At 41.4% G+C, this 25,115-nt stretch overlaps 1 protein-coding gene across 1 annotated transcript in view; it reads right to left on the reverse strand.

Annotated features, from left to right (window-relative positions):
• Positions 1 to 18,291: 18,291 nt before the first annotated feature.
• The window catches only part of DLEU7 (deleted in lymphocytic leukemia, 7), a 136,700-nt gene continuing 129,876 nt past the window's right edge, over positions 18,292 to 25,115 (reverse strand). Inside the window, exon 2 of the mRNA XM_025364505.1 lies at positions 18,292 to 20,502. Coding sequence (XP_025220290.1) covers positions 20,479 to 20,502 — 24 coding nt within the window. The 3' untranslated portion in view covers positions 18,292 to 20,478. The remainder of the gene's footprint in view (positions 20,503 to 25,115) is intronic.

Genomic DNA, 25,115 nt, shown 5'->3' on the forward strand with positions numbered 1-25,115 from the left:
CATTTATTCTATTTTTGCTTCTACTTTTCCTTTCATTACTAGACAATTTAATTCAAATTCTGTTTAAGTTTAAAAAGAAAGCAACCAGTTACCAATTTCAGTGGTCTCATCTAGCCCCCTTGTGCCTTGTCATGCTTATCCTACAGTGGACCAATAGTCCAGAAGCCACTGCTGAGGAGGGAGCTTTGCGAGCCTGATTTGTCCACCCTCCCTCTCTATAAACTGTCAGTGAGAGCCTGGAATAGGTATTAATATTGCTGGTAATTGCACAACCATCGAGTGCTTAGATTTTTTTGCAAAGAGAAAGACAACAAAATTCAGTTGTAAAGTAACTCCTGAGAAAACCAGGAATTCAGCGCCCACCCGTAAAGAATGGAGTCATCCTGCCCTAGGCATCCTGACGATTAAATACTCTATGAGGAGGTCCCACTAAGCTTAGTTCCTTTTTCTTTTCCCCATGTTCTGTTTATTCCTTTTGAAAGGAAAAGCAAAACTAGCTTTCCATACCCAGTGGAGAGTTTATCACGGGGAATAAGATGTCAACAAGTCTTGAGAGTAGCTGGACCCTAGACTGCATGGGGACTGGCTTGTAAGTGATAGCATTTTAAAAACCCATGTGACATTTCACAGGAAAGCAATACAACATCCCAGCACACAGTGCAGCGAGGCTGGCCAAGCCCCAGAACAGAGCGGCCTCACTAACCACATTCCTTCTTCCTCAGGCCAGCCTTGGGAATTTCTCCTCCTGGGTTTGGCAGGCTGGCTTTCCACTAGAAAATTTGCATAAAATTTAAAATAAAGAAGAATACAATTACTTTATAGATTTAAGTTTGCTGGTGTTAGAAAAAATGGACAGTGAGAGACCAGAATGCACTACCCCAAAATATGAAGGATTGCTGAGCTGATGGCATTTAAGAAAGAGCAATTACAAGAAAACTCTCCTCCCTCAGGAGAATACTTTTACAGAGACAAAAAGGTATCCTCTTCCCTCTCTTCCCCACTCTTCTCCCACGGAAAGCAAAGGCTAACCACTGAAGACAAGCTTTACTAACTAACCCTTCCTCCAAATTGACACCACCCCATACAAACTCAGAATCTTTTCCCTCTGGTTTATCATTTCTCTAAAGATTTACTGTTCTTTGTTGAAGATGCTATATAAGCTGTACTTCAAAGCCATCTCTTTGGGATGAACTCATTCCCTGTGTGTCTCCTATGTATGTATAAAATATACATTGTTTTTCTCTTATTAATCTGTGTTTTGTAACAAGCTGGCTGGGTGGCCAGCTGAGAAATTAAGAGGGTTATTATTTTTCACCTACAAGACCAAAGGTGTACTTGGTGTTTCTGATTATATCATAGCCAGAGGGCAATTCTGTGGAGGTCCCCATACCATAGATCCCCTAGTCTCTGGCTTATTTTCTTTCCCTCTTTGAGAGTAGAACTCCCAACTTTTATCTCCATGGACTCCATACTTAAAAACTTGATTTTTAAGCTTGCACTGTGTCTTAATGTCTTAAGTGATAGCCCAGATGGCCTTCTGGTTTTCATCTAACTTTATAAAATAGGCCTACCTCATATTCTCCTTGGATGAATGCACTGGGAAGTCTAGTTGATGAGGTCCTGGAGGGCTAGTCTGAGCATAGTCAGAGGTGGGGTGGAATGATCTGCCAGACATCGTTTCCTATGAGTTCTCATGATCAGAATCAAGGCCTAGAATCAGGAGGGAGCCCAAGAGAATCAGCTCAGAATGGGGAGCCACATGGTCAGAGTATGAGGCAAATGATCAGAACAGAAGGTCAGGCTGAGACCTGGGGATGCTCCCTAGATCACAATGTGTCATTGCAGAGGCTTTTAATGTGGCACTCAGTGCCTTGAGCCTGAATGGGTGGACTGATGAAAAGAGCTAAGAAAGCAAATATCTCCAGGCACCAAATACCAATTTTGAAGACCTGCCCGAGACCAGGAAAATACGCAAATGGACAGTTGTCAACCCGTACATGCCTGTAGGGCTGTGACCCATTAATGAAAAGAGTCAAACTCTGTAAGATATTTGAAAAGATTTATTCTGAGCCATATATGAGTGACCAAGGCCCATGACACAGCCCTTAGGAGGTCCTAAGAACATGTGCCCAAGGTGGTTGGGGTGCAGGTTGGTTTTATACATTTTAGGGAGTCATAAGACATCAATCAAATACATTGAAGATATATACTGGTTTGGTCCAGAAAGGTGGGACAACTTGAAGGAGGTTGTGGGGGCTTCCAGGTTATAGGTAGATTTTAAAATCTTCTGATTGGCAGTTGGTCGAAGGCATTATCAATAGAAAGGAATGTCTGGGCTACCATAAGAGGTTGTGGAGATGAAGGTTTTATTATGCAGATGAAGCCTCCAGATAGCAAGCTTCAGAGAGAATAGATTGTAATGTTTCTTATCGGACTTAAGGTCTGTGTTGATGTTAATGCTGGAGGATATAGTGAGGCAAGTCTGACCTCCACTTCCCCTCATGGCCTGAACCAGTCTTTCAGGTTAAATTTTAGAGTGCCCTGGCTTAGGAGGAGGTCCATTCAGATGATTAGGGGGCCTTAGAATTTTATTTTTGGTTTATACCCACAACTTCTGCAGCAATTGACGCAGAACAATAAGGACTTGATCAATGACGGTCAGCTTCACTATTTTTTTGCGTCCACTTTCAACTCTAAACCACTCAGAGAAGGTCAAATATGGTCCCCAAACCAATCACATAAGATGCACCACTTCTATTTAGCCTGCTGAATGGCCTATGCCAGTGACCTCCAATCAGAGCATGCCTGAGGCTTTTCTTTTCACCATGGAGGATGCCCACTCTTCCACCTGTCTGTGAGTCCGCTAAATATTAATACAAGTGATGCAGCTGACTCTCTTACTATAGACTTACGTGCTCTCATTTGGATAGTCTTCATTTCCACAAGATCTATATAATAGACATATGAAGATTCATTATTTAAACAAATATCCCAAGAACCCACACGTCTAAATAGTGCCATCCTTTTCAAGTAGTCTCTGAAGAATTAAAGTATTCTCCAATGATACCATTGTTGGGGCTTTTTCACTCCCGTAGTTTGGCAAGCAGGAGGGAGTGGCACTCAGCAGTTTCTTCTCTCCTGTTGTTTGTTGAGCAGGAGGGAGGGTTACAGCTCTTTTATTCCTGCTGCCTGCAGCTTAGCAAACAGAAGCATTACAGCTCTTTCACTCCCACAGGTTGGTGAGTTCCAGGTTCTTGTCCTGCATCCAAAAGGAATAAGGTATGCAGACAACAGAGAGTGAGCAAGGCAGAGTAGAATTTTATTGAGTGACAGAAAGAAAGCTCTCAGATGTGAGAGGAGACCCAGAAGTGGGTAGCCATCTGTGAGACTGAGTCCAGGGTTTTTATGGGCTTACAATGGGAGAGTGCATGCTGATTGGCTCATGGGTGGTCTTGGAAAGCACCATTCAATGGGTTAAAAGGCATCATTCAAAAGGAACCAATAGAGAGAGAGGGAGTAAGATGGGGACGGAAGTTCTCACTCTGGTCAAGGACTCTATCTGGAACTGGCAGCTTGGTTTTCAGGTTTTAAACTGTTCTTGGCTTGAAGGTCAGGTTTCACCAGGGACTCATCCCTGTCTGCCTAGGAATTTGTCTGTCTCCTGTTGCTATCACCATCATTTCTCAAAATATTTTTGGCACTTTTCTTTTTAGCATTGAATTTGGAGCCGATATAGAATTGTGTAGTGAGTTTACTCTTCATCTGATGCTTTCACATTTTCAATCATTCTCCCCTCTCTCTCTCTCTAACATACAGTAACATACAGTATCCCTGCACCCCTGTACTTTTCATTTCTGGCCTAGAATATACCCTCTGCAAGTGGCATTATTAATCTTATTCACCACCCTTGTCTCGAAAATAACTTCTATTTCCCCGATTAACCCACTCCCCTGCAAGAGTTTGTACTTTACCAAAATGCTATTCCAAAGAGTGACTCAAGGTTTTTCCCTCTATTTGAGAGGAGACTTGTCACAGACTCTACCTGTCTTTGCATTTTGCAATACAGGAGAATACAGGCAAATATTTAATCAATTTTGCTTTGTCTCAAATACTCCCTAAGTTCATTCTCCACCATGTCCTTCCTCAGATGGGGGACACTTTCAGTGTGCATGCCAGAGTGGGGACAGCAGACCCTCTATCACTGGCAAAGCAGATGTGTTCTCATTTCTTTGACACACATGTGGGACAGGCTTTTTTGTGCTTGTTCTGTTCTTGCCCTGCAAATGGTGCAGCAGCATCTGTGGCAGAGACTAGTTTGGGGGAATTATAAACTGCATGAACCCATGAGAGTTGCAAGCAATCACTTTTCTCAGTGTGAATTCCTACCATTAAATGGTACTTGTCCCTATACATCACTGCTTTTGTTAGTAAGGTTCAAACATCAGAAGTCTGCCAAGTGATTCTCTCAGTTCAGGTGAGTTTATAATGATTCTTTCTGGCTCTTGTAAAGAAACTGAACAAAGCAGCTCTGAGTCAACTCTGGGGTTGCACAGACAAATGTTCAGGGCATGCTGGAGTGTTTACTATGTACGAGGCTGTAGAGCTGAGAGCCCGCTGAAGCACAATTGCTGGAAATGGTCTATAAACAATTCATAATAAGGATATTCAAAAGGGGCACTTTGCTTTGAAGTGATAAAATCATTGAATTGTTCACAATGTCCACACTGATCCTTTGTAATTCTTCAGTCATTCCCCTAGTATGGTATGCTGTGAGGTTGGAGATGCCTGGCAGGATGTTTGAGCAGTTCCATTTTAATTCTTTACTCTATATTAGCTCTTGGGGGTGGGTGGGTGGAGAGGAAATCTTCCGAATCCTTCTCCTCTCATTCTTGTACCTCAAGAAATTTCCTGCCCTGTCATTCCTTCGAAAACATCAATTAGTGCTCAGAGATGTGTATTGACACACCCTTCCCGTCTGCACAAACGACCTTGGGGCTAACAGGAAGAAAGAAGCCGACCCAGAGTCTGGTGACTGCCAGTCTGCACATTATCTCCTCGCTGAGACACCACAAGGTAAGGACATTTCCCCACAGATGTCACCTGAGCGGGAGATGGCAGCCATTTTCAAGGGCCCAGGCAGCACTGTGGAAGAGGTCACCCCCAGTCTGCTGTCCCTAACCTGTGACTGAATACCTGTCGTCTATTCTGTAGCACTCTATGCTGATCTCCCTCATGAGGCATCACTCTAATTCCTTGTTTACACATCAGTCTCCCAAGAGGCTGTAAACTCCTTAGGGCAGGGGTTGTATTTTAGCATTGCTTTATGACCAGCTGAATCAAATCAGCATCAGTGAAAGGCGACCAAAATCAAAATTTGATGCCAAGCATTTTAGGGAATCAGGAAATAAAATATGTAAGTATATACATATATATGTGTGTATCTATCATGTATATACATATATATGTGTGTATCATGTATATACATATATATGTGTATATCGATCATGTATATACATATATGTGTGTATGTATACACATGTACATACATACATTAGATGTGTTGGAATGGCATGGTTTTAGTCCTCTGGGAATTATTTGTAGAAGAAATAAATCTGTGTAAGATAAATCAAAGTCAAAATTTGCCATAAAACTAATGATCACTTTCCAACTGGCTTCTTGTGAGACTCAAAAAACTTCACAGATATGAAAATCACTTTGGAAACATAATGCTTTTTAGCCATAGATAATATGTTATTGATAATAATAATAGATATAACTATATCTATATAATCAATATTGTGACATGTCACTCATAAGTACTTCAGCATGCATTTTCTAAGAATAAGAACATTCTACTACATAAATAACACTTTCATTGTGATAGCCAAGAAAAAATAAGATATAACATATCTAATATACAGGCCATATTTGAATTCCCCAATTTTCCCAAAATTGACTTTCATGTATTTTTTCTGTGATCCAGGATCCCATCAAGATTCACACGTTATATTTGGTTGCTATTATCTCTGTGATCTCTTTAACTATAGTATAGTTCTCAGTTCTCCTGTCTTTGCACTTTTTAAAAGTTTTTTGTAGAGACAGGGGTCTCACTTTGCTACCCAGGCTGATCTCAAACTCTTGCTTCAAGTAATCCTCCCGCCTTGTCCTCCCAAAGTTGGGATCCTTTGTACTTTTTTTTAATGATGTTTTTATGAATTCAAGGAAATTGTCTTCCTGAATGTCCCATTGTCTGGCTTTATATGATAGTTTTCTCATGATTGGATTCAGGTTAGCCTATTTGGTAAGATATTGCACATAATTTACATTTTTTAAAAATTATTTTAATCATAAATATACTATAGTACTGTGGCAGAAAACTTGAAAAGTAGAAAAGAAAGAGAAGCCGCCAATAATCCCACTGACCTGACTCACACAATATCATTCCAATGCATTTCCAGCCTTTTCCTTATTATTCTTTTTAAGATAGTTTTAATTATACTGCCAATCCAACTTTGTATTCTGGTGGTTTTTTACATAATATCACATCCTAAGCAGTTTCACTATAAGTAATGGCATCAGTACTAACAATATTAACTGCCATTTATTGAGTGCTTAATGAGTCAGAAGCAGTATCAGGCAAACTATATTTATTATTTATTTATTTTAAAGTTCATGACAGCCTTATGAAATAAGTTCTATTATTATCCCTGTTTTAGGACTGAGAAAACTGAGACTCTGATACCACAGCTGGTAATGAGTAAAGAAGATATTTGAAACTGGGTGAATGTGATTCTAGTCCACTCTCTGTTTCCTATAATTTCTATTGAATGTGCTTCGACCTGTTCATTTCATGTAAACACACTAGTAGCCCTTATCAGCTTAGGCCTGCCCTGCTGTTTTAGAATATTTCACAAACCCTAACTTTTTCTTTGGACTGCCCCTTCAACTTATGAGCAAAGCCCTGCACTGGCTTCAGAGACTAGTGCTATTTTTTGCCTAAGAACTTAAATCTAAACCAAATTTAGTTTACCCAGTCTATTTTTGTTTCTCAAGGAGGCAATGCAACAAAGTCATCAAAAAGACTGGGTAAAGGTGAGTGAATAAAATCAATCAAATGAGACTACTGCTGAGGCCAAGGTCTCAAGCATTCCAGGCCACCATGGGTGGTGGTGGCAGGTTTCTGTCCCTGGGCCCCAGAGGCCCCTCTTCGAGGAGATATTGCCTTTGACAGAAGCATGGCTGTGGGTTGGGGATCTGTCTTCTCTTTGGCTCTCATAGGAGACCCTGAAATTTAAGCTGTGCAAAATGATCCTGATGTAAAGGGCCTCTAACCCAAGCACACCCCAGTGATTAGAAATGTGTCAGATGTGAAAGCCTGGAGAAGCACAAATTCTAATACTTCTCAATGCCCTTTAATGTGGGTTATATGCCTACATTTGTCTTATAGCCCATGGTGCCATCCAGGGAGGAGGCAGCAGCAGTAACAGAAACTTTTGCCAGTACAGCCTTTGGGAGGGCTGTGAGCACAGCAGAAAGGAGCCTAATGCATTTCAACTGCAGCCAAGTTAGTGGTTTAGACTTCATAAACATGTCTTAAATGTTATGACTCTTATCTTTATGCCATGGCATTCCTACTCCAAAGGATAGCTGCTTAAAATTTTAAATATATAAAAAATTAAAAACCCCAATTCAGCAAACAGTTCAACAACTTTGATGAGAAGAAAAGTTGATTAATCATTTTTTTGTTGCTTGCCTTTCTTTTGGCCTTTTCCTGACCTTTTCCAAAACCATTACACATCTGGGATGCTCAATCATTTATAAAAGGGTTAAGGCAATATAACCTCCGTGTGATTAAGAATAAAAATGAAGTGGAATGGAGTTCGTCAGAGTTTTACAGTTTTACTTGACTCAGGGGTTGGAGGTGGTGATCAGGACCTAGAAAATTTCTATTATAATAATTTTCTTTAGTATTTGGTATTGAGAATGATGGGAAAAAATCAAGAGATGTGATTAACCCATGAAACTAGCTCTATTTGGTTAAAGACTGCCCTAGCCCTGTAAGTTATTCTGTGATGCTGTCTGTAATGAATTTAAAGAGCCTGTTGTTACCCACATGTGTCAGTTATCTATTGCTACCATGATGCTCCATAAAAAATAAACACAAACATTCAGTGGAATACAATAATAGATGTTTATAATGCCTACATTTGGAGTGCTTAGCTAGGCAGTATGCTGATCTTGGCTGTGGACATTCACATATCTGGGGGTAAATTGGCTGTCAGCTGATCAAGGCTTCCCTTGACTGGGATGATTGGGGCAACTTGGCTCAGTTCCAGTTGTCTTTCATTCTCTAGCAGACGTATTCTTGAGGCGATGACAGAGGCACAAGAAAGCAAGCCTCAATGTACAAGACCATTTCAAGTCTTTGATTGTGTCATACCTCCTAAATTCCATGGGACAAAGCTAATTTTGAGCCCGATTTCAAGTGGTGGAGCAGGTTACCTTATCCACGGTAGGAGGACATTACAAAGTTACCTGCAAAGACCTTGTTAAAGGGATGGTAAAAATCTGGGTCCATATACCAGGTGATACTATGTCATGTAGGGTTAAAGTCAGTATGAATTGTTTTACCAACAGCTAACATCCAGTGCAGATCCAGTCATGAGGACAAGCTGTGTAAGAACAACAGGCGCCTTGGTGGCTGGCTTCATAAGCCAAGGTAGAAGAAATAAATTAGTATCAAAAAGTAGCCAGGGCTGGGTAGTGGCTTACTTCTGTAATCCCAGCACTTTGGGAGGCCAAGGCAGGTGGGTTGCTTGAGCCCAGGAGTTCAAGACCAGCCTGGGCAACATGGAGAAACTCTTGTCTGTCACTACAAAAAAAAAAAAAAAACATTAGCCAGGCTTGATGGCATGTGCCTGTAGTCCCAGTTACTTGGGAGATTGAGGTGGGTGGTCTGCTTGAACCTAGGAGGTCAAGGCTGCAGTGAGCAGTAGTTGTGCTGCTGCACTCCAGCCTGGGCAACAGAGCAAGACCCTGTCTGAAAAAAAAAAAAAAAAAAAAAAAGGTGGCCAGAAATGTCAATCCTTTCTAAATTGATCCGTAGATTTGATGCAGCCTCAATCCAAATCCTAGCAAGATCTGTTGTAGAAATCAACAAGCAGATTCTGAAATTTTTATGGAAAAGCAAAGTAAACAGATTAGTGAAAAGAATTTGGAGAAAAAGCAAAGTTAATCTAAAGAATTAACTGTAAAGCTACAGTATCAAAAGCATGCATGTTGGTGAAAGAATCAATACAAGTCAATGGAATTAAACTGAATCCAAAATAAATCCACAAATAAAAGGGTAATTGATTTTCAACTAAGGAACTAAGGAAATTCAATGGAGGATAGTTTTTTTCAACAGATGTCAGTGAAACAGATACCGCTATGCAAAAATGTGATTTTCAACCCATCCCTTGCCTCAAATACAACTCAAAATGGAACATAGGCCTACATGTAAAACCTAACAATAAGAAATTTCTAGAGGAAAACATAGGGAAGAGATTTTTGGAACCATGGATAAGCGCTACTTTCTTAGCTAGGCCACACACACAAAAATAAGTAGGACTTCATTGAAATAAAAAGTGCTGTTCTTTGAAATATACTGTTAAGAAAAAAAAATAGACAAGACACAGACTGGGACAAAATATTTATAAAATACATATATTATGAAAGACTTGTTTTCAGAATATATAAAGAACTCGGACAAATAATAATAAAAATAAACTAACAACCTAATAAAAAAATGGGTAAAAGAATTGGACACTTCAGCAAAGAAGGTATGTGGAAGGCAAATGAACAAATGAAAAGATACTCAACAGTATTCATCATTAAGGATATGCAAATTAAAAACAGTGAAATACCGCCATACCTCTTTTTAACAATTGAAATTTTAAAACGACAAGGTCAAGAGCGGATAAAGATGCAGAGTAATTGGAACGCTCAGGTATTGCTGGTGGTAATGCTAAGTGCCACTTAAGAAGTCAGTCTGACAATTTCTTGTAAAGTTGAATGTCACTTACATGACTGAGCATTTGGATGTTTACCCAAGAGAAATGAAAACATAAAGCATTTGAGTATCTACCCAAGAGATATAAAAAATCTTCATGTTTCCAAGTGATCTCATTGTTCAGTTCCCACCTATGAGTGAGAACATGCGGTGTTTGGTTTTCAGTTCTTGTGATAGTTTGCTAAGAATGATGGTTTCCAGCTGCATCCATGTCCCTACAAAGGACACAAACTCATCCTTTTTTATGGCTGCATAGTATTCCATGGTGTATATGTGCCACATTTTCTTAATCCAATCTGTCACTGATGGACATTTGGGTTGATTCCAAGTCTTTGCTATTGTGAATAGTGCTGCAATAAACATACGTGTGCATGTGTCTTTATAGCAGCATAATTTATAATCCTTTGGGTATATACCCAGTAATGGGATGGTGCAGCACACCAACATGGCACAAGTATACATACGTAACAAACCTGCATGTTATGCACATGTACCCTACAACTTAAAGTATAATAATAATAAATAAATTTTAAAAAAAAAATCTTCATGTGTAGCGGTGTTATTCATAACCTCCAAAAAATTACAAACAACCCAAATAACCGCCCAGTAAATAAATGAACAGACTCTGGTACATTGATACAATGGAATATGACAGCAATTAAAGAGAATAACTTGTGATATATGTAACAACATGGATGAACTCAAATGCAAAATGCTAAGTGAAAAAACGCCAGACTTAAAAGACCATCTGCTCTGTTCTTTCATATGAATGACATGCCACAAAAGGCAAACTATAGGGACAGTGATTGCCAGGGGCTGAGAATGGAGAGAGAGGACTGATCACAAAGGTGCAGAGAGAATGCTCTAGGTCTTGATTGTGGTGGTGCTGACACAACTGTATGTCTTTTTCAAGATCCATCAAATTGCACACTTAAAAAGGGTAAATTTTACCGTATATAAATTATACCTTGAAAAACCTGACTTTAAGAAAAGGGAAGCCAGGGAAGCAAAAGGCAGAGCCTTAGTGATGTACGTCATACATCACTAACTAGGTGTGTAGCTGAAGCCTCCGTTCCAGCCGCTAAGCATGTGCTGAGCCACGTGCCACCTTTTCTTAGTCTTTCCAGTCAACAGCTATTGTTAGAAAAGACATCTTGAACCAAAAGCTTAGACATTTTAGTACTCTTTTCTCCAGATTCCTTTTCCAGAAATGTGTCCTACAGAATGAATCTTAAATTACTTAAGTGCTGATGATGCCTGTTGTGCAGCTCTCTACAGCAACAGATGTAAGAAGTGCTCACTTTCTGAGCTTTGAGGTCGTGTGTCTAACCTCTTCCGTTTCCCTTTAGAAAGAATATGTGCTTGAGGCAGGTCGATCTGCCACACCTGAGCATTCCACACTCTCTGTCTGTAGTCAAATCTCTGGGGTGATAAAATTGATTACTGAGGAGATGATAACAAGATGCTTAACTCCAGATTCCACAGACTGCCTTGTTCTCCATCATAGACTATATCTCAGGCCGTACCCCCAGGAGGCCATGGCAGCTTAGAGGGCTGCCTTGTAGAAACTTTGGTCAAATCAAGTCACAAGTCAAGAGAAGAAAGTGGCTAAGTTTTAGAAATTGCTGAAACAAATCCTTCTATGACTAGAAGCCACCCTGAATGGTTGCTCACTCACCATACAGCCCGGAAGAAACCAGGGTCTCTCCTAGTTCCTATGGAAAGAGGTCAGGGTGTCTAGTCTAACTCTCGTACTCACTTAAACCACCAAAGAATTTACCCTCAGTTCAGATTTGGCTTTATGGCAGCTGATTGGTGGTAGTACTAAGGGCAGGGGAGGTAATTGCCTCACTTCCCAAGCTTTCAGTCCTATTGGAAGGTGACACAGCTGTAGTTTTACCCATCTTGAAGATGAGAAGGTGATTGGTCCAATCCCCTCTTACATAGATGAGGAAATGAACCCTTGAGGTCTAACTTTAAAGCCAGTTAGTAGCAAGTGGTGCCACTGATTAAGCCTCCTGATATTCAGTTATGTGTCTGATCAGCTAGCTTCAGACTAAACTGAGTCTTTTGCTTAATAATTTGCCTAAGAAAAACAGATACAACACACACACACACACACACACACACACACACACCAGAGAAAAATACAACTACCATGCATCACATACACATCTAATATTACGGAATCCAAATCAATTCTTCTTCTTTTTTAAATTTATTTTTATTTTTTTGTTTTGTTTTGTTTTGTTTTGTTTAAGATGGAGTTTCGCTCTTGTTGCCCAGGCTGGAGTGCAATGGCGCATTCTCGGCTCACTGCAGCCACAGCCTCAGGGATCAGTGATTCTCCTGTCTCAGCCTCCCGAGTATCTGGGATAATAGGCACCCACCACTACGCCTGGCTAATTTTTGGTATTTTTAGTAGAGATGGGGTTTCACCAGGTTGGCCAGGCTGGTCTTGAACTCCTGACCTCAGGTAATCTGCCCATCTCAGCTGCCCACAGTGTTGGAATTACAGGCGTGAGCCACCACGCCCGGCCCAATCCTTTTTCTATTGGGGTTGTTATTAGAAGTAAATAGGAGAAAAGAAGGAAGTCTTAAGAGCCCAGGCTCTGGAGTGGGCTATTGGGATGCAAAGTAATTTAAGGTATTCTGTGCCTCAGTTTCCTTATTTGTACAAAATGGATGATGATAATACCTCTACCATAAAGTTGTTATAAATATTTAACTGGTTGCTATATGTAAAATGCTTAGAATGGAGCCTGTCACATAAGTGGAAATTCACTATTACTCTCTCCAGTGGCCTGAAGCTTTACAATTGCAGCTGTTCGCATGCCATAGTTCTCCTTCCTGGTGCAGCTACCTTCTTTGTGGCTCTTCTCTTTAGATCAAAGCAGCACCAGATAGTGCAGTAAAAGATCATGTTCATGTTAGAGAAAACTGGTTCTTTACCTCAAATAGCTTCCCATATGTTCTGTGCAAGGTTGGTGCTATAATTTTTTAAGGTACCTGCAGATTGTGTTCAGAATAACCTTATTTAACTTTTCTCATATAAATGTGGTGGTTGTTCTGGAATAAGATTTAACTCCCTATCTGTTTGGGTCCTTGGACTTGGTTCACAACTTCTCAACAGCTGTCTTCAAACACGCAAGAGTCTACCCTGCCTAGGCTGACTCTCTCAAACATGGCCCTAGGGTGTTTGGAGCCATGCCACCTCAAGCAGGGTATTTTCTTTCTTCCTTCCTTCCTTCCTTCCTTCCTTCCTTCCTTCCTTCCTTCCTTCCTTCCTTCCTTCCTTCGTTCCTTCCTTCCTTCCTTTCTCTCTCTATTTCTTTCTTTCCTTCTTTCTCCTTCTTTTTTCTTTCCTTCTTTCTTTCCTTCGTTCCTTCCTTTCCTTCCTTCCTTCCTTCCTTCCTTCCTTCCTTCCTTCCTTCCTTCCTTCCTTCCTTCCTTCCTTTCTTTCTTTCTTTCTTTCTTTCTTTCTTTCTTTCTTTCTTTCTCTTTCTTTCTTTTTTCTGACATAGGGTCTCACTCTGTTACCCACACTGGAGTGCAATGGCATGATCATGGCTCACTGCAGCCTCGACGTCCTGGGCTCAAGCAATCCTCCCACCTGAGCCTCGTGAGTAGCTGAGACTACAGACATGCATCAACATGCCCAGTTATTTATTTATTTATTTTTTAAATTTTTGTAGAGATAAGGTCTCGCTATGTTGCCTAGGCTAGTCTCAAACTCCTGGGCTTAAGTGATCCTCCCACCTCGACCTCCCAAAGTGCTGGGATTACAGGCCTGAGCCACCTCACCTGGTTGTATTTTCCTTTAATCAATGACATTCAGCTTCCTGCTGTCCCCTCCAAGAGTGTGAAGGGCTGTCGTCAGGTTGTTGCTGGAAATATTAAAGCAATCAGAAGGCTGGATCATTCCTGTAGCAGTATTGGCTGAGTGTCTACTGGGCTGGAGCCATTGGAGAAGCCAGTTCTGACCATTACCCGGGGTTTACATCTGAGTCCATGGACTTCACTCAAGTTGTTGGCGTAGTTTGGATAGTAAGCACTTGAGTTTATGACTTCTAGATAATTTTTCACTATAGCAGCCAGAGCTCAGGGTAAGCAAAAGGGAAAACTATGATATATTTATGGTTTCTCTCTGGCAGTGCCTTAGGACTGGAAGGTGGTACATTCTGGAAGGTGCTGGAAGTTGGGCCAGTAGGAACTGAAGGGATGTGAATAAAGCACTGATAGCATCTGCCACAGTCCCCGGTGAGTTCGTTCTCATACTTACATCCCTCTTAATTTCAATCTGTCTTGTCACCGATTCTTAGTAGGGGTGACTGTCAATACTTTTAAAAAGGAAAATAGGTTGGGCACGGTGACTCATGCCTGTAATCCCAGCACTTTCGGAGGCCAAGGCTGGCGGATTGCCTGAGGTCAGGAGTTCAAGATCAGCCTGGCTAACATGCTGAAACCCCATCTCTATTAAAAATACAAAAATTAGTTGGGCATGGTGGTGCACGCCTGTAGTCCCAGCTACTTCGGAGACTAAGGCAGGAGAATCACTTGCACCCAGGACGCAGAAGTTGCAGTGAGCCGAGATCGTGCCAGAGCAGGACTCCATTTCAAAAAAAAAGGAAAATAATTACTGCAGAAAGGTTAGTGGGCCAGGGTACAGTCCCTACACAGAAGCTGGTTCCTAGGTCATAATTAATATTTATGACCCCAGACCTTAAAGTCTGAAGGGTCTGAGACCTCTGAGTTACTTCATCTCTATTAGTCCATAGTTTCTGTAGCTGCACATTTGGTTACTACCAGGAAAGAAAACACCTAGAGACATGCCAACAAATCCCCTTAAGAATCAGCCTCTGTAATATATCAGCGACTCTATCTCTTCCTGATAATCAGGTAACTTCTTTTTTTGCCTGTTGCTCTACAGGCATGAGGAACTCGAAATAACTAGATGGCAGCCATCACTTTAGGGCTAATATAGTACTTCCTGTGTCTGCTGGCAGAAGAGCTCCCCATTTCCCAGTGAGAAACCATAATCTCTGGTCCAGCAGACCTTAACACTGGGGAGGGGGTGGGGGGACAAATTCCCCAAGTAGATCATGGTGTCAGGAGCCACTCCTCCTCTTACCCCTCGTTTCCTAAACCCATGAGTTCTTGCTGCTGGGGGCATTGTACCCTCAACAACGTTGATCTAGACAATATGCCACATTTTGAATGACACCACCCAAACCCTGCAAGTGACATCCTCAGGCTGGAACTCCAGTTGTACCTTTAAAACACCATTCAAATTTTCTACCAGACTACCTCTAGGGTGATATAGTATAGAGTAGGACCAGTGAATACCATAGCTGTGTGTCAATTATAATGCTTCCTTCCCTGAGAAGCAAGTCTGTTGGTCCAGGAAATGTTAGGTGGGATCCTGAAAAGCTAATCAGATCCTCTATGAGTGCTCAAATATCTTTCAAATGCTAGTGGTATTACAGAAGACAATCCACCAATATCCCATCCAGATCCATCGCGAATACTACAGTACACAGGATAATTACCTGCCACTTATATCCCATCCAAATCTATCCTCAATGCCAAATTAAGTTGGGGCTTGCCACCACACCACTTACCACCAGCAATGGGATTGCTTATTGCTACTTGTCAAGCAAGTGATGTAGCTCCAGACTGTATCCCAAGGATCTGCTTCCTAGGATTACTTCTGGTACCAATTGTCTTAGCTTGTGTTCTACCAGAAGCAGACGCTGAGCTCAGTTTTTGAGTGTAAGTGGTTTATTGCGTAATTGACCCCAGGAAATGTCAGTAACAGCATGGAGAAAGGAGATAAAGGGCACATTATCAAATGAGCTTTGGCAACCATGGGCGACTGGAGCAAAATGCACTAAGGGGAACTCTGGAAGACCAAGTGGTGCCCATTCCTGAGTTATCTCTTCTGAGGGGCGAGGAAGCTGGGGCATTCGTTTATCAGCTCCCATCTGTCATTGGTAGAGGCAACTTCCGGGGGAAGACAGGAGGGCTATTAACTCCCCCACATTTCCAGCCTGCCACAGGGACTGAAAAAACTGGGTGTAGGAGAAAACTTTCAGGCAAGACTCACAAGTGCTGGCACTCAGAAGTTGATCCTGTATGCCCAGATGTGGGAAAGGCTGAGGCACTGTGGGAGTGGTCTGCTACAATGTGCAGGAATTATATATGGATACCAATTAATAGTTAACACTTATTGAGTGATTACTATGAACCAAGGGTGGCTCTATGCGCTATATGTGTATCTCATGTATTTCTCACACCATGAGAATAGTAATAGGGCTTAACTATCACTATCCTCATTTTCCAGATGGAGAATCTGAGGCTCAGAGGTGTTAAGCAATTTCTCCAAGGTCATTCAGCTTGGATTCAAAATCAGGAACTCTTCACCTTTCCAGAATATGGAGGACTATGATACAACTGATAGTAAGTCACCAACAGACACTGGCTGAGTGAGATTTTCTTTAATACCGAAGGCATTAAACATCACAGAGGCAACTAAACAGAGCAGAAAACCTCATAGCATGCTCTTGGTTGTAGGTACTGATTTGAGCGCTCGTGAGGATTTACAGCAAATAATAACAACGATCTGGAATTAGGCCTTTAGCAGGCATGAGAAGCTACTCTGTTCCATGTGCACAGGCTTTTTACAACCTCCACGTCCCACCCTTATGCTATCTAAAATGATTCTAAGGTCTATAGCTATATATTTACCCCAGCACATTTCTGAGGATTGATTGTGAGACTGGATGAATCAGTTGTCAGTTTTCTAGGTGTCGTGTCATTCAGCAGGTCTAGGCTTCAGGCATGCATGAGGTTTGTCTTGCAGAGGGGAAGAGTGAGGAAGTGAGGGTAAATCTCCTGAAGCAAAGAAGCCTTAGAGAGGACTCAATAAGAACTAGAAAGGCAAATGTCTCAGAGGCCAGCTAAGTATCAGAAAATGAGGAAAGCAGGCTCAGTGCAAGGTAACAGGGAGTGTGGCAAAAAGGCCAGTACATACCCTGTCTAAAAGTGGCAGTTGCTACTCAGCTCAGCCAAGTACAGTAGTATCCCTTTATCTAGAGAGATATGTTCTGAGACACTCCCCTCCCAGTGGATGCCTGAAACCATGGATAATACAGAACTCTATATATACTATGGCTTTTTTTCCATCTAATAACTGAAACAGCTACTAAGTGACCAATGGGCAGGTAGCATCTATGCTGAACAAAGGGGTGATTCACATCCCAGGAAACACAGAGTGGGACTCAGAGATTTCATTACGCTACCCAGAACCGCGTGCAATTAAAACGTATACATTGTTTATTTCCGGCATTTTCCACTTAATATTTTCAGACTATGGTTGACCCACAGGTGGCTCAAACTGCAGAAAGTGAAACTGTGGATAAGGGGGTACTAGTTTTACTATTTGGGAAAGTGGCCCGTTGCTTTCAGAGAATCAACAATTAGTTGAAAATACAAATTTCTATGGGTAGTTTTCTAATTTTCAAATGTCAGTAGCTAATTTACAATTATCTAAAATACTATGTGGGCTAATTTGTGAGCTTTGCCTTAATGTTTGTAAGACTAATTGCCACTGGAAATGGAATTCTGCCTGGCTGGAACCCTTAGTGATAGAAATAGAACCCGTAAGTGGCGGTTACAGAGAAATAGGCCTTGGTCCAAAATAAGAGCACATTTTCTATTTAATATTATTCAAAGGCAGAGTGGTCTGCTGTGGGGCATGAGTTGCTCATTTCTATAGATGTTCAAGTATCAATTGGTTGACATCTTTGCCAGAGCTGTGTAAAGGAAGACCAGCCATCAGATAGACGGGATGTTAGGCTTCACATCTCCCTTTCAAACCTGAGCTCCTTTGAATCAAAAGCACTACTTTTTCATGAAGGTTTCAATTCAAAGCTGGACTGGGCATTCAGAATGAGCCTTTTGGTTTTACGTTCTGTGTCGTATGTAGAACACATGTGTGTCTCTTCTGGTCTGTTAATATAGGATGGGACTGAGATGCCTTTTCCAAGGGAAAATGTTTCAAAGGCTGATTATTACTATTTTAGACTTCCTATCTCTTGGGTTTGTCTTGCTCTGAGTTGGCCTGTGTTTCTTCAAATCCACTCAGCAAGGTTCAGCTTGGCTTGGCTGTGTCTCTGCTGGTATTATTTTCTATGGAAATACATGCACACAGACTCTGATAATTTATACACATTCAGATGTAACCATAAGGAGAAACCAACACTTTACTATATATTTTTAAATTGCCATAAATCTGAGATGTGGAAATGAACAATTTTTCTTCTTCTGAACACATATATTTGCCAATATTGGTATTTTCTGCACCCTCAAAAATATTGACTGTATCAGTATAACACTGAAAATGCGGACATTTAAGCAAAAACAATTTGGCCAATTAAACCAGATACATCAATTAATTCAATGACAAAAATAAGTCAAAGAACTCAGCTTTGGCACATGGAGGCATTCAAGACACCAGCATCTGTTTTATTTTTGACAGCAGCGTCTGGTCCTTATATATTCATCTAACACTTTCAGTAGATCTTGACTTCAGTATGAAACTTGCTCACATTTTCAGATCTACAAAGGACAGATTTTAACCATTATTCTGAAAATGCTTTCCTTTCCATAAGAAAATGAAGAAGAAAAAAGCCTGCTTTATATTAAAATGCTTATTTTTGCCATGAAGATAAGCCCCAGCCATTCTCAGATGCTGAAATACTTTGGTTTGGAAGATCTTTACTGCATGGTTCTTGGCCTGGCGCCTCATCACGCTAGAGAAACCAGTCTACGTGAATGTTCTGTTTTTCAAGCATTTGTTTGCAAAGTCTAATCTGGAAGGGGAATTAATATTATTAAGGACCTTTTATGTGCAAGGGCTGTGCCAGGCATTTAACATGTATTACCTTGTTTAACCCTCACAATGACCCAGCGGGGTGGGCATTACTACCCACATGAGAAAGCAGGCTCCGGAGCATCAGAATCAAATCAGAGCCTGGGACTCAGGGCAGCCAGCTCCAAGGTCACACAGGTTTTGTTCTTTTCGTTTGTTTGTTTTTTTCAGCATAAGATAAATGATGGGGGAAAGGAGAAGAGAAACCCATTGTAAACTTAGGTAATCCAAAATTAAATTTCAGGGACCATTTATGAAATTATCTCTTTGAATCGTAATTCCAGTTACAAATTAAATTTAACTGTAGGGAGACCTGAGTACAAACATTCATTGATTCTTAGCCTTACAGTAAATTTGTGAGATCAAAACTTCCTAAATCCTGTTGCACATGGTACTAGCTACTACTGACTTTGACTTTCAGTTGTTAGACTGATCATTAGCAAACAACTTCTGGGCCAAGTGCCCACATCAGCTTTGAGTGAACTTCGGGATTTTTCTTTGCTCCGATTTGTAACAATCTGTGTATGCCTTCTTTGGTAACCCTGATGAGTGCTCAAAGTAGGACTTTCGGCAGATATCCTAAGGCTGATATCCCAAATCTGCATTTGTTTTTTTCCTTGAGGATTAAACAGTATGTTGAATCAACATTCTATCAAGAGGCTTTGTAGTGCTTTTACCAAGAAGATTTTAGTGAGAGCTGCATTCAGTTCAACTTTCTCAGTTCCTTCTCCTACCCTGGTTTAGTGTGTTGAAAAATCCTTTCACATCAGCATTTATGCAGCATATAATTTTTTTACTCTCATCCAACAGGCACATTTGGATTTACTATTTCACTTGAACAGTTGGTGTTTACTGGCAGCAACAAGAACAAAATTTATAGCAGCAAATGGAAGCTGAACTCGCATGCTGGCTTTGCACTGAAGAACTTTGTGTTTGCCATTTCCTAATTGTGAAAACAATATGTCCAAGATTTTGCAGTCATCAGCATTCTGATGTAACGACTTCCATCTGGTCAAAGGAAGAAATTCAGAACCTCTATCTTCTTTTGAATTCTACTTCAATGCAAAGGTAACTGGCTTGGGGGAATGTTGGAAGACAGAAGAAATTCAGACAATACATTCTGAAAAGCAACTATAACATCCAGTTTTCCAGGGGATAATTTTCCTGAAGAGCAAACAGGCATAGGGAGAGAGTTTGTCATGATCTTCTTGGTGGAAGCGGCTCTAACTGGAGCAAGATGACAGGATTACTTGGAGGTGAGAGAGGATAAAGAAAGCAGGATGATTTGTGGCACATTCCAATCAGAGGTAATAAGAAGTCAGAGATCCACAGAGACCATGCAATTGGAGAACAATACGGAGGCAATGGAGGCCAACAACGTGGTAATAAGAAGCGGTTTAACATCGCATCTCATCCCATCTGGCATTCAGAATTTGGCGCTGGTTATTGAAATATGAAGCTCCTGATGGTCCTCACACTCCTACAGTGACCTTCTTCACTCATTAGCCAGGAGTTGAAGCTGAAAGAAATGTAGCATATCTCAAATGCTTGCTTTGCATTTTTATATTCATTGATTCAACAAATATTTACTGAGCACTATATTACATTTTAGGAATGGCATTAGGTCCTGGAGATATGGGCTAACACACATTTCTTGGCTGCCCATTATAGATAATTACATGAGAAACACAAAATATGCATAGAAGGGCCCTAATTTTGAGCTCAAACAACCCAGGAAGAAGACTTTTCTATAGCTACCTTTATACTTGATATTAATCTTTTTCTCTATACTTTATATTCATCTTTTTCTTCCTGAAATGAGAAGGGAAGGAAAATAGAATTCTAGAAATAATCTTACAGCTGCCCTTCACTCTATGGAAAAAGTGAGCTCTTGACAGGAAAGGGATTCTATCCATGATCTGACAATTCCTAAACAGCAACAGCATCATGGACATGTTTGTTCCTAGAGTCATAAACCTTCATACAGTAGGCATTCAGTTAATACATACTGATTGGCCTAACAGAGGAAGCTGGGCTTGATCATGAAATAAACTAGGCTATGAAATCATGGCTCCTAAAAGCTCATTAAAGGCAGCAACATGGAATGGAGACTGTAAGGAAGTTGCCTCCCGCCTGCCTTCTTCCTCAGACACATCATCCTGCAGATGTGAAAACGACCCAGACTCTGCCCGCATGTGGCCTCCAGGACCAGGAAGTAGGGCCTTGCCCCACCCTCATGAAGATGGCGGGCTCTGTCACAGAACTGCTGCTCTGTCCCTGACTCCTCTCACTCCCATGCTCTGTTGGAAACTCAAGCTGTGAAATCACAAAACGCAGAGAGGAAGTGGTCAACTATTGCACATACTCAAGCTACGTAGTCTCAGTTTATTCCATTCTTGCAGGATCATTGTAGGAAGGCATAAGAGTCCTGCTTACTGGTGAGCCACTGAACACAAACTCCCTTCCCACCTCTGCCTCGGATCCCACCATGCCTGAGGTCTAGGGCTAGAAGCGTTGTTTCATCCACATTAATTCAGGTCCTGGGCAACGTGGCTATTTTCTGACCTGTCTTCCTTCCCACCCTAGTGGTGAATTCTCTTTCTGAGATCTCAACTCCTCTCACCCAGCTTTTTCCAAGCAACCCTAATCAATCCAGCATATCGTTAGAATGTTAAACCTAAAAGGAAAAGCCATTCTATGAGTACGTTTATGTAACAGGATATTAAAATGAGACCTTTCCTCTTGTCTCAGTGCTAGCTGACATCTTTGAACTGAGAAAAAAATGTTGTTAAAAATGCTCATCTATGGCCGGGCGCGGTGGCTCATGCCTGTAATCCCTGTAATCCCAGCACTTTGGGAGGCCGAGACAGGTGGATCACGAGGTCAGGAGATCAAGACCATCCTGGCTAACACAGTGAAACCCCGTCTCTACTAAAAACATACAAAAAAATTAGCCAGGCGTGGTGGCGGGCACCTGTAGTCACAGCTACTTGGGAGGCTGAGGCAGGAGAATGGCATGAACCCCGGAGGCAGAGCTTGCAGTGAGCCGAGATCATGCCACCGCACTCCAGCCTGGGCGACCCAGCGAGACTCCGTCTCAAAAAAAAAAAAAAAAAGATGTCATCTGCTAAGGAGTGACCCAAAAAAGGGTCCAATAACCCTGAAACCATTGCTCAAATCTTAGCTATATAAGGGGAGACTTGTAAATTAACGAGGAGGGCAAGGATTTTATCAGACAGAGCTTTCAGGCTGCTAAAATGCTTCCTCCTCCCTTCTCATGTGTTTTCCCCTCATCTTACACAAATAAGAGGGGGCCAGAGAATCGCTTGCAGAGCTGACCTAGGACCCTTAGGCTTCGGGAAACATAGAATGTATTAGTGTCTATTGCTGCTGAAGCAAATTAGCACACATTTAACAGCTTATACCTCACAGTTCTCTAGGTCTGAAGTCCAGTGGGCACGGCTGGTGTCTGGGCTTCAAGCCTCACAGGGCTGAAATCAAGGTGTTGGCCAGGCTGCACTCCCTCCTAGAGGCTCTAACGGAGCATCTGTTTTCAGACTTCTGCAAGTTGTTGGCGGAATTCAGTTCAATTTGCCTGCTGGACTGAGGTCCCTGCTTCCCTGCGGGCTGTCGGCAGGGACTGCCATTGGCTCCTTGCAGCCTCTCTCTGATTCTTGCACAGAGGCGCCTACATCTCAGAGCCAGCGAGAGTGTGTGGAATCCTTCTCACGAGGCCACGTCTCTCTGACTTCAGTCGGGAAGTGTTCTCTGCTTTTAAAGGCTCATGTAATTATTTTGAGCCTACCCGATAATCCAGGATAATCCCCTCATCTAAAAATCTGTTACCTTAAACCACATCTGCAAAGTCCCTGTTGCCGTGTAATGTAAGCTATTCACAGGTTCTGGGGATTAGGGCAAGGACATCTTTGGTGGGGGCCTTATTCAGCCTACCACATAGAGATTAGTACCTGAAAAGCCAGAAGGTGAGAAGCTAGACAGAGCAGCCGGTGGCAGCTAAAGGAGAAAGGGGGCGAGAGCTGGAGGAGTCGCACTTCCATGCCGATGGCATGGCAAAGGGGATGTTGCCCCGGAGGACTCGGAGAATGGAGCTGGGCTGTCAGCTGAGAATGGGACTCCACTCAAAAGGAGGAACCGCCAGGAGACGCAAGGAACCCCCACAGGAAGAAGTCAGAGATGGAGGAGGGAAGTCATAGCTGGAGGAGACACATGTGTTAGGAAGCTGCAGTGGCAGTTCCCTAGTGGCGGTGTTTCAGAAGAACTCTGAAGATGCCCCTTGAGAAAAGCATCGGCCTTCAGACAACGTTTACACCGGATAACGCTACCAAATCACAACCTTGCCTTTCTTCCCTACTGCTGTTCCGAAGTGGGAGGACCCAAAGGCAGCAGAAGAGTCAAAGAAGAACAGCAGAAAGGCAAGGTTGGCTGTCATGCCCTGGCACACCTTGCTGCTACCCTGCAGCTCCCTGCCACCTGGCCATGTATTGCTTCCCCTCTATACCCTGCCTAGGCAGGTCTGGGCTGGGGACACAGGAAGCTTTGAGTTGGGTGAGCAATTGAAGCTTTGATTTTAGACTGAACTGGACCTTCAAGATCTCAAAACACAAAGTATTTGTTAGTAACTGAAAGGTGGCATAAATTTTAGATCACCTCGGATTTTGTCGCCAAATAAGGAAACAAGTTCATTGGGCAGCTCTAAGAAAGAATAGAATTGCTTCCTGCTTGGTCTTTTTTGTTTAATAGATCAGATTCACAAATTCCCCAACCCTTCTCTAGCAACGTGTAGGTTCTGATTACCAAGGGCTATCTCAAGAGAAGGGCCAAACATCTCCATTAACAGGAACTCAAGCCCTTGTTTCATTGAAATGTTTGGTTACAGCTTAATGACCACAATTGCAAAGCCAGAATATTGAGTTTTTATATGATATATTATTTACATGGAATAATGCCCTCTTGGTACCATATTGAACATAGTAAATTCTCTGATAATTGACACTATACAGAAAGAGTACTTTGAGAGATCAAGGAAGGCTAATGTTTTTTGATCTCTAATCCTTGGGCTACCTTTTCCGTGATGTCATGGAAAGAGCATTAGACTAGTTATTGTTCTAGAACTGGATCTCTCACTAACTATATACACATGGGCAGATCATTTTACATTTTTGAGCATCAGTTTCTTCATGTGTAAGGTGGTAACAACAATGTCTGCCCTGCCTTGTTCATAGGATTGTAGGGAGAATCAAATGACATAATGGTCGTGAAAATATATTTCTAAGTTGTAATCTGTATAATAAGGTATTACGAGTAATTGAACATTTATATATATTCTGTAACAGGTTGTAAACTTTTAAAGAGATCTAGTACACCATGCTTAATGGCCTATTTTTTGAAAGACACATCAAAAACTGTTGACAATAATTGCTTCTAGGTAGAGACATGATGAGAGTGATGGGAAAGAGGCAGACTCATTTTTCACTCAATTTCCTTTTGTATCTCTTGAATTAATACTATATAAACACATTATGCATTTCATTTAAACCAATACAATTCAATAACTATTTGAGAAGTTAAAGAAAAAAGATATATCTATTCTGAATAATAAATTGAAAATAATCTAATCTTCCTGTAAAATGGCTCTTTAGGATCTTTAATACTTTAGGTTTAAGTGAGATGATTTAATTGATGCAACCAACACAGAACTTGGCATATAGTAGGTATTCAAAAAGTGGTAGAGCCCTTTGCCTTGAGGCCATGATATGACTATCCACTCCCAGTGAATCTGCTATATACAAGGATATAGTTAATGGGATGCTGGATATTAGAAAGTTTATTGGATTTTACCAGGATGTTGGACATAGATGGTAAGTGGAAAATGCCAGAAAGTTGATGAATCATCTGGTAAACTAGTGGAAAAGGTAAATGGAGCCAGAAGAGGCCAGAGAGGGCAAGGAAACAGAACAGGTCTGGAGAAAGGCAACTACAGTCATTATATCATGTAACCCACTTTTCAGTTGCTGATGTTTCCAAAATGGTAAGTACATTTTGCAAACTGGAGTTGTTCTGATCTTCATGCTATTAAATGCTTATTAGTTAACAAATAGCATGAAATCTCAT

Source organism: Theropithecus gelada, chromosome 17 (assembly GCF_003255815.1).
Source record: "Theropithecus gelada isolate Dixy chromosome 17, Tgel_1.0, whole genome shotgun sequence".
NCBI lineage: Eukaryota > Metazoa > Chordata > Mammalia > Primates > Cercopithecidae > Theropithecus > Theropithecus gelada.